Source organism: Cibotium barometz, chromosome 34 (assembly GCF_041138505.1).
Source record: "Cibotium barometz isolate CiBa-2024 chromosome 34, ASM4113850v1, whole genome shotgun sequence".
NCBI lineage: Eukaryota > Viridiplantae > Streptophyta > Polypodiopsida > Cyatheales > Cibotiaceae > Cibotium > Cibotium barometz.
The window spans coordinates 4,643,482-4,654,120 of record NC_141079.1 but is presented as its reverse complement, the minus strand read 5'-3'; the positions used below and the strand labels follow the sequence as shown (position 1 = coordinate 4,654,120).

The following is a 10,639-nucleotide window of genomic DNA, read 5'->3' as shown; positions in this document are numbered from 1 at the left end:
AGCCTATACATCATGGCACTAAGGAGAAGTGTTGAGATTTGTGGTGCCATTGAGCACAAGGTAAGGGCAAGGCATGAGTAGAAGACCACGATCAAGAGCATACAGCCACATCACACTTGGACATTATTCCACATGAACACATTTGTAAGAGGTGTACCTACCTTATATAAAGGGGTCATTTTCAAGCAATGAATACAAGCTGCTCTCAAGTCATTCTATGAGTATAAGTTTCCATCTTGTAACCTAACAAAACTTGAGTCAAGCTTGATTAAATCAATAAGTTCATCATTATGTTTGTAATTAAGCTTCATCCTCCATAGGATTAGATTAACTTAATTAGTGTAATTAGAGTTAGCAAGCTTCCATCGCCATTGATTAGGATATCATGAATTTCATCAACCTGGGTCGCATGTAGTGATTGTTCCAGAATTTTCTATGGGCTTGACATCAAATATTCACTCTCTAGGCCACCTTGGCGCAAGCTAGTAGGTCTTTGATGCCCAATCCTCCACATATTCCACTTTAGTCCAAACTAGTCGGTTGTCGAACTTCATCAGCAGAGACCCACCAATGCAAAGCAAGGTACTCCTCGCCCCACCATGTGGTACATCACTTTTTGCTAAGTGTTTTCTAGAGCTTGCCTAGGTCAAGTGTAGTGACTCATCCAAAATTTTTTGTGGGCCACTAATCGGCTTGGGCCAAGGTGGCCTAAAGAGTGATTATTCAACCTCAGACATGCGGAGGATTAGGCATCAAAGAGTAGAGCAGAGCCCTACTAGGAAAGTTGATCATCAAAGGCCTTCTACCTAGTGGTGAGCCATGGAAGGCCTTTTTTGTTGGATCTCATCCCGAAACCCCTCACGTGGCTATCATTGGACTCCTAGTATACGATGGATCTTCACTCACGGAGGCCCAAACTTAAGGCTTGAGCACCACCTTCAAGGACAGATTTACAGCCAATTTGATGAGAGCTTGGGGTCACCTCAAGCCAGCTCTCTACCAGCTCCCCCCCCCCCCCCCCCCCCCGGGGCGGCAAAATGAGGAGATACTCCACTAGCCTTGCTAATTTGGAACCGTCTCTTTAGGATACCAATTGTGGTGTATTCACACAACTTAGGACCCCCTCAATTCTAGCCCAAACGTAACACACAAGATTATTTTTCAAATTTTGGGAAACATCTTGAGTAGAGAACCTTGACGCACACACATAACACAAAAATTATAAATTGCAGGGAAATCAGGGTGAAATCCCCCCTTGATGCTAGTGATTCCTTTTTGGACGTCTTTTCTAGGGTAATGTGGCTTGGGGCATATGCATGGATGATGACATCATTAGAGAGGCATAGAGAGAGTTGAAGCTACAAGAATCGGCCCACCACAAGAATCATAGGAATCAGTAGCGACTCGAGTTGGCGATAGACCATTGGTGTTGTATCTCTTGGCAAGCATACTAGCTTCAAGCAACTTCCTCAGGGGGCTCAGGCCAGATGCCTCACAAATATCAAAGGCATCAACTCATCCATCCCCTCGACTGGCAAACCCCCTCCACAACCCTTCCCCCCCCTCTCAATGGTTCGGAGCTTTCAAGCACACTCTAACAGGGGAGACCAACTCTCATTTTCTTAGTCAGATGTCATGGATGTCTAACCCTTTCCCTAGTAGAGGACTTTAGTGATGACTCACTTCATAGGTTCCAAATCATCCACTTCCCCACCATCATTGACAAATCCCCCCTTGCTACAAGTAGCTCAAGATAGCTCCTCTGGAGACTCTAGCTCTGGGAGGCTAGTGTCTTTGACACGGATTTAATGCTAGGTGAGTGGGAATGGACAAACCCCTTCAGCCCAGAGAGCCGAACCACCCCCCTTTTCGAGGCTAGGTCATCGGATCCAGATGCATGAGCTATACCCCCACTTTAAACTAGTCCTCCCAAGACATCTCACCTAGCTTCTTTAGAGACTACTAGAAGTGCGTGATAACTCCAGGACAACTTCCAACCTCCAAAGGTCAATTTGTTTCTTTGGCACGTAGTTCACAAGAGTTTAGCACTTGGCACATGGCTAGCCATTAGTGGTTGTCCAACACAATGCACGAGATGCAACCACGCATAGGAGTCGCAATGCCGTTGTCTTTGGGACATTCCAAAAGCACAGCAAATTTAGCCGAGGATTCTTGGTATATTCCCCGCCTCCCAGACTTCCTCGTGTATCATCACTTGGGGGGCAATTACTTGGGTGACGTAGTCAAGACCCACCCTTCACTATATGAAAAGAGAGATGATGATCCAACCCTCACCATCACCCATTGTAGGATATCCCCACCCTCAACTCTCCAATAGTACTGGCTTGATCTCCGGACACTTGTCAATGGTGGCAAGAGATTATTAGCAACATTGCGACAAGGCACAATGTAGCAAGGCCATTGAGGGCTTCCTCACCTCCATAATCATTGGGGGAAGCTTGAATGAGATTCGATCTGCATGCAGAGGTGGAGGCTTCTATAGTCATTGTGGGGGAAGCTTTGGTGAGATTTAGACCACATGCAGAGATGTCGAGAGGCCTTTCTTCAGACACCTTCCTTTAGACAATCCCAGTAAAACCTCTTAGCAGCACTACAGCCATTGGTTTGGCTCCCCCCCCCCCTCGTATTAGGTATTTTCCTCCGAGAACGGCCAATCAAGGAGGGGACTACCCTCATTGCACCTTTTCCTCCTTTGGAGGTTCTCAACATGTATTTCAACCTATTGGCTAGTTTTTCTATTAACTATTAGAAGAATCTTTTTCTCGAGGGGAAAAAACAAGATAACCAAAAGCATGCATTTCGAGGTGTGTAAGGCACCAGGCATTGATGTTTTATGCCTCTTTCATTCATGTATGCATGAAACTTCTTTAACCTATAATCCTCCCCTCGATCTGTAAGACACATTTTCAGCCATAGAAATAAAGTGTCTAATGTATGTAAAAACCTATCACGTTGCTTTCAACAAATACACCCAGGTGTGCGTAGAGTAGTTATCATCAATAAAAGTCACAAAGTAGAGATACCTCCCGATCTATGGTGTCCTCATTGAGACCACATACATCACTGTGTATAAGCTGTAATTTCTAGATAGCTCTTTTGGGAATTATGTCCATTTTTGCATCTTGCTCAAAATGCACCCCACATACATGTTTTACAGGGGCCTTAAGGTTTGGCAACTCTGACAACATCTCTTTCCTTTTTAAAGACCCAACAAAGGCCTTAAGGTTTGGTAACTCTAACAACATCTCTTTTCTTTTTTAAGGCCCAACAAACTACCAAAATTCAAGTGACCAAAATAGGCATGGCCTAGCTCCACATGTCACTCATAGCACGCGGTAGTAACTAAACAAGGATTACCCATCTTTACCACATGTCCAACTTGTAAAGCCTATGTCTTAAGAGTATTGGATATACCACAGTGATGTCTCTATCACTCATAAAGTGTGTGATTTGTCATCAACAAATCTGACCACTAAGCTTACCCTAGAAAAATGGCAAAAAAAGGCATTAAGTTCTTTTTAATGCATGGCACAAATAAGACTTCTAAGAGAGTAATTGTCTCACCATTTGCAATCGTTAAGCACATTTTAACCAACTCTTTTCACTAGATATGAGGAGTTGATTGTACATGTGACTGACTTTGCATCCTTGAGGAGCAAACTACTTAAAAGAGGAAAACAAATCATACTGAGAAGTAATGTGCTTACTAGCACCACTATCACAATACCATACATGTTGAGAGTTCTCACTGACATGCATACACCATTGAAAGAAGGATCATAATTACAGTGCATAATGAACGCCCAATCATTCCTTGCATAGTTCACTAATTTCTTTTCAGCACTTGGTGCTAAAAAGAAGATACCATCAACCCTGCAACATACTTGACTCTTCATCATCACTCATTGCGTTGTGACTAAGTTTGATTAAAGGTTCTTAAGCACATCAAATTAGATACAGCTTACTTTCAATAGGGCCACAAGGTCCTCTACATTATGGCTAGTTCCTAGCATGTATCAGACACTACAATTCATACATTTTCAAGACATGTTAGCATTGGAAGTGGCCGTAACATCTGTTCTCACAAGATACATCCTCTCCTATATGCATCTATTTTATTTTTGATACTAGTCACAAGGTTCTTTTTGCTAAGATTTCAAACTGACTTCCAACAAAAGCACAGTGTCTTAGCTGAAGATTTTTTTCTCTAATAACTTAATCTTATTCCCCATATAAATTATTTGAGTTTCCAATGATATGACCTTCGCATCTAAATCTTTAACGTTCTCACTCCAAAGCCACAATTCTTGCCCATGCCTTTGTTATATCCCTTGAATTGTTTGTCAAACTAAGTACAATCAAATTTTATACATGAAACCTTCGTTGAGCCTCAACATGGGCAAGGTAGTGAAGCCTACAGCAATATTCATGAAGACCATTATGACCATCTCCTAAAAAAGGTAGAGATGTAGAATTCTGAAACTTGGGTTTTGAACTTAGAGAGAGAGCCTATTGGGTGAATTCTACCGTATCCATAAATCAATGCTTCCTAATTTTTTGGGTACATACTACCATGTCCATAAATCAGTGCTTTCCTAATGTCGTACAACCTTTCTAAATCAACCTCTGCTAATCTCACTTCCTATCATACTCTAGAGGCTTGAATATTCATGATCAAGACTCACATGCACAACTTGTATTTGGAAGCCTGTATTGTCATGTGGAGGCATTTTACATTAAAAGGGAACAATTTTCAAGATTCTCCCAAAAGTCACTTTCCCCCCCCTAAAAACCCATCTCAAATTTCATTATAGTCAAAAATTTACAGTAAGAAAATAGGGGCAAAGAGGTGGAATTAGACCTTACGGGGATGGTACAGATTCATGATAGTTAAGATTTACGTTTTACAATTGCCCTTCCATTACATCTCAACAACACAGGTGCCACATGGCACTCTCACATGTCCCCATGCACTGAGGTGCTATGTGGCACACTAGCTCATCATCAATGCTACAGTTGAGTACACCACTAGAACCTTTTGGGGATTTATTTGGCACATGCCGTGACCAAATTGTGAGCCCTGGTCCAAGGGCATGTCAGGCACAAGCTACGTAGGCCACATCTGAAGCCTTCAGGTGTCGAGATATGTCACTTAACCCACTTAAAGAACATAGCATTTAGGTCATCTTAGAGTAGATGCAAGTAGCAAGCATGTAGATACAAAGGCTTTGGCCAGCTTAAGAAGCCCTGCATATGGGGGCTACCCAAGGGCCAGCCCATGGGCATCAAGACTAGCATGCCCAACATGGGAGAGCCCTACTCGGCCAGTAGCATAGAGAGACCAGCATGTCCAGCACAGGACAAGAGAAGACCTGCAGCCACGTGTTTGAAAGTGATAGCATATATGTCATTTTCAGCAGGTTGTGGGCATTATAAACAGGCCGACAGCATATGGTATAGCTGACTCCCAGCAGGGATCCTATATAAGGCACCCTTCAATCACATTCATAAATCATCTCATTCTTGCAAAATTCAACAGTGAAACACAGAGAAGTTTTGAGTCTTCTGACTTGTGCATACATCTCTACAGCAGAGCACCTTCATGTGCTACACTCCGAGGCAGCGAGAAGTTATCTTCAGCATTCAGCCATCAGCCCCGCACAGTGCATCCCCTCAGCAGATCTGGGTGTGCATATTGGCTCTCGAAGTGGCTTCTAGGTTGCCTTCAGACCACTGGATGGTTCAGCCGACGTTTGGTCTACTTCATCCTTGCATTTGGCATTCTACAGTCACCCTCGTTGGTAAGTTCTTGGTAAAGTCTGCATTGTAAAGAAGTTCTCCAAGTAATGAAAGCAAATACTCCCGATTTCAAGAGGGGACCCTAAAGTGGGTAGTTGGGACCCAATCTAGTGTCAACTCTCCATCTTCGGGACCCTAAAGTGGGTAGTTGGGACCCAATCTAGTGTCAACTCTCCATCTTCTCTCTCTTCAGCTCTATCTCCTTGTTCAAGAATCCGAGTGGATTGCTTAAACTCACTCAAATATAGAGGTATAGAGAAAGCCTTGTTGTGTTTACAAGATCATGTTGGCTGCATGCTACATTTGTATCAGACCTTCTGGTTGAGACCCAACTTGGCTACCTAAAGTGAGAGCATACCGAGGATGATAAAACTGAGGTCGGGAAAACCACCCAACCATCAACCATGTCACAAGAAGAAGAAGAAGAAGAAGAAGAAAAGTTCAAATAAGACACCACCAAAGAAGAAAGCATCCAAGAAGACACCACCAAAGAACAAACAACACTTCCACAAAGCAACAAAGATTTCATCCAGGATTGCTAAAGCTACAACTTCAACAAACAAAGAGGCAAAAAAGCATAAAAAGCAGCCTAAAGAGCAAGGTCCCACTGAATTTGAAAGCATGCTTCTCCTTATGTGAGAGCATCCCAAGGATGATAAAACTGAGGTCGGGAACAACCACCCAGCCATCCACCATGTCATGAGAAGAAGAAGAAGAAAGCTTCAAATAGACACCACCAAAGAAGAAAGCATCCAAGAAGACACCACCAAAGAAGAAACAACACTTGCACAATGCAACAAAGATTTCATCCAAGAGTTGATGGAGCAAAACAAACTGCTAAAGCTACAACTTCAACAAACAAAAGAGGCAAAAAAGTATAATAAGCAGCCTAAAGAGCAGGGTCCCACGGAATTTGAAAGCATGCTTCTCCTAATGGAGCAACAAAGATGCCAAGAACTTGCTAAGAAACGAAAGGCCGAGGAAGCCAAACGCAAGATTGAAGACTAGTGCCATGTGGAACTCATGGCTCTAGAGCGTCAACACAAGCTAGATCAGGAAGCCATGCAACTCCAGCATCAGCAAACACTAGCAACTTTACAAGCCGGCTGGATCACAACACTTCCCCAAATGGCACATGGTCCTAGTTCCTCCACCGCCCTCATCCATGCTCAACCAAATTTTAGTAAGTATGTTGATAAGTGTGATCATTATGCAGTTACATAGTTTGTTCATTAATTTGTGGTATATTTTCCATTGACTACGATTACAAATCCACAAGACAAAGTCCACCTGGCAACACCACCTCTCCTTGGGAGGTCGTTACTTAGTGACAACATTTTCCAAGCACGCGTCTTTGTTATGAACAAATTCCCTGATCATGGAACATGTACAGCATTAGTATTTCCAGGCACACATCTGGCACATTGGAAAGCGCAAAACTGAGATCTCAAACACTTAGATCCACATACTCACCACAAATGGGCACGGAAACTAGAATCCCAAGCACTCAGACCCACAATGGCATCAATACGAGCCACATGAAGGCTGCCTGGCCCCCGTAAATTGGCAGAGACTAGAGAAGACCATTTGGGTGGCCAAATGGTAACAATTGGGGTCCTATATAAGGCACCCTTCAGTCTCATTCATAAAGCGTCTCATTCTTGCATAATTCCGCACTGAAATACAACAATTATCATGTGTGCTTGAGTTCTTTTGACTTGTGCATACATCTCTACAACAGAGCACCTTCATGTGCTACAAGCCACCAAGGCAGCCAGAAGTTATCTTCAGCATTCAGCCATCAGTCTCGCATCCCCACCACAGATCTGGGTGTGCATATTGACTCTCGAAGTGGCTTCTAGGTTGTCTCCACACCGCTTGATGGTTCAGCCGACATTTGGTCTACTCCATCCTTGCGTTTGGAATTCCACACTCAACAATCATCGGTGATTTCTTGATAAAGCCTGCACCGTAAAGAAGTTCTCCACACTAATAAAAGGTAAATACTATTGCTTGCGGGAGGGGGCCCTTAAGTGGGTAGTTGGGACCCAATCTGGTGTCGACTCTCCATCTTCTACAGCTCTATCTCCTTGTTCAAGAATTAAAGCGAATTGCTTGAACTCAGTCAAACATAAAGGTATAAAGACACGATCATATCGGCTGCATGCTACATAGACAGCCAGCAAAACAGCAAGTCAGCCATCATAATTATGGCTGTGGGTCAACCCTCTACACACGGACAGAGGTAGAAATGGAAACCAGCTTCAAGAGTCCAGAGCTGAATCATCATTGTAAATATTCACATGCAGTTAACACATTTAGTAGAGTAGATGAATTTCTCTCTAATTGCGGTGTGTATTCAAATAGTGTGTTTGTTAGCATTAATTGCACTGCATAATCAGCACTCTTCCGCATACTGTTACTAACTCTTGTCATAAGGTTTAGCCATTGAGAGCTCTCAAAATTTATTATAGTCACATGACATGCAAGTTTAAGAGCATAGAACTTGCATTCTCTCAAAAGACAAGTAGAGATCAGATCAAGAAATTCATGTTCAGCTTTTGATATCTGGCTAAATCAGCCGAACCACTACACAAATCTGGAAAGTGCAGGCCAGGTCACTCCACAAAAACTGGCAAAACCTCCCCACTATAGTCAAAAATCAGTGTTGGTGGATAGAGAACATAAGCTATGCTACTGCTGTATTTAATCTCACTGAATCATTCCAAGACAGGGATGCTTGTCCAAGTTTTCTTTGAGTCTAGATGCTTACTGTGCAGTCCCCTAGAGAGGTATGCCAAGCTACATGCTATCCTACAAAAATTGCTGTGATAAAGAGGGGTTCCATGCACTTAGAAGGAAAGACAAAGCTTACTTGTTAGCGAAAGTGACACCCTTGTCAATGCTTGCTTTGAGCTCCGACTTGAGCTTTTCCAGTCCCTGCTGTTCATATTCTGTTAAATTCTCGAGATCAGAGGGGAGGAAAGCTTCAATGCCTTTCTTGCCTAACTTGATGCGAGATGCAAAGAAGGGCAGCTCGGTGAGTTCAGACTGCACATAAGAACACTCGTACACATCAGAATCCCCATCCAGAGCTCGCAGAGATGACTCCACAAACCTTGCAGAAGCATAGGCCATGGAAAGAGTAGCAGATCCAGTCCCCGCCTTCGCTTCCACAACCTCTGTGCCCCCATTCTGGATCCTATCTGTGAGCTGTTCGATCTCCTCCTGTGTAAACTCGCAGCTTGGCTTTGTCTTAGACAAGAGAGGGAGAATCGTGATCCCTGCATGCCCTCCCACCACAGGCACATCCACCTCAATGAGCCTCAGACCCTTCTTTTGTGCAACGAACGTATTGGCCCGCACAATGTCTAGGGTTGTGACTCCGAACAGCTTCTTGGGATCGTAGACACCCTTCTTCTTCAGAACTTCTGCGGCGATAGGAACCATGGAGTTCACCGGGTTGCTGATGATGTGAATCCATGCATTGGGACAGTTTTCAGCCACGGCTTCGACTAGGGTTTTGACAATTCCCGCGTTGATTTTAAAGAGATCGTCGCGAGTCATGCCGGGCTTTCTCGGTACGCCTGCAGGGATCACCACGAGGTCGATGCCCTTGAGGCCATCGCCAAGCTCCGCAGGGCCTGTGTAGCCCGAGACTTGCGCTGGCGTGTTGCAGTGGCTCAGATCGGCGACCACGCCCTTAACATTGGCGATATCGTAGAGGCTCGAGTGGGAGACGAGCGGGGACATCTTGATGAGCAGAGACAACGGCTGGCCGATGCCACCTGCAGCGCCGAGGACCGCAACCTTGAAGACTGCGGCGCGCGCGACCCCAGGTTTAGGGTTAGGATTAGGGCTAGGGTTTTGGACGAAAGAACAGAGGAGCGAAGAACGAGAGCCATCGCTGAAGAAGGAGGTGGTCAGCGCAGAGAAAGAAGAAGCAGGATATGGTGTCTGCATTGAAACAGAATAGGTTTCCAAGCCTGCAAAGCGAGGCAGAGAAATAGAAGAAGAAGGACGAGATCGGGGATCTGAAGAATATGAAGGGGAGAAGAGAGAAGGTACAGAGGTGAGCTTCTCTGCGGCATGCATTTGGACGGCCATGGCTAAAGCTAAGCTTGTTTCTTAGCTATGGCGATTGCAAAGCTCAGTGTTGTTGGGAGAAATGTCTGGCTACTGAAGACAATGTGACGAACACGTTCCCGTGAAGGCGCGATGACGCGTCCTTATCTGCGCCGTTTAAATTTTCAACGGCTCGGAAGCCGTGAGTGCGCGCACATTCCGCCCACGAGAATTACTTCTTTTGTCCTTTATGACATGGAAGACAAAATATATATATATATATATTGCCTTGACAATGGACATCTTTTAGGCATACAAAGCCTTTTCATGACCTTAGACCCTTTTTGCATCTCAAAAGGGCCAGACTTCTTTGCCTTGGCCCGTTGTCAAAAAAAAATCCTTTTTGTATTGTGTGGGACATTTTTTATTTTATTTTTTAGTAAGGAAATGGACAGACCACATGCCATTTCGGCATGTGGGAGAATGGCAAAGTCCAAATATGAATGTGTACTCTATTTTTGGCCCAAGGCTTACTTTTGGAATATATCACAAATACCCTAGCGAGAAGAAGCCACTCACATTGGGACACCCACTCTTCAGTCTTGTGTTCTTGATCTTTCATGCTCTTGATTTATGCTATGATGTTATGGTTTAATTTTTTTTATTATTGAATTTGTGAAATAATTTAATCTCCATGTACCATGGTCCTGTAACATACAAGTTACATAAGCATACTATAAATAGCTTTTCCAAA

General features: G+C 43.9%; 1 protein-coding gene across 4 annotated transcripts; it reads right to left on the bottom strand.

The window, feature by feature from the left end:
- Positions 1-5,045: 5,045 nt before the first annotated feature.
- Positions 5,046-10,004, bottom strand: LOC147618636 (malate dehydrogenase, chloroplastic-like). 4 transcript variants are annotated; one of them, XR_015261931.1, is made up of 3 exons: positions 8,696-10,004; positions 7,294-7,987; positions 5,046-7,192 (listed from the first exon to the last, which is right to left on the bottom strand). XR_015261931.1 is itself a non-coding variant. In XM_086773670.1 (2 exons), the coding sequence occupies exons 1-2, from the start codon at positions 9,925-9,927 to the stop codon at positions 7,141-7,143; spliced, it is 1,284 nt and encodes a 427-aa protein (XP_086629796.1). In that variant the 5' UTR covers positions 9,928-10,004; the 3' UTR covers positions 5,046-7,140. The 4 variants fall into 4 exon arrangements, 3 of the variants coding, with proteins under 3 accessions (XP_086629796.1, XP_086629797.1, XP_086629798.1); XM_086773670.1 differs by lacking the exon at positions 7,294-7,987; XM_086773671.1 differs by lacking the exon at positions 5,046-7,192 and having other exon boundaries at positions 7,194-7,987.
- Between the last annotated feature and the right edge of the window lie 635 nt (positions 10,005-10,639).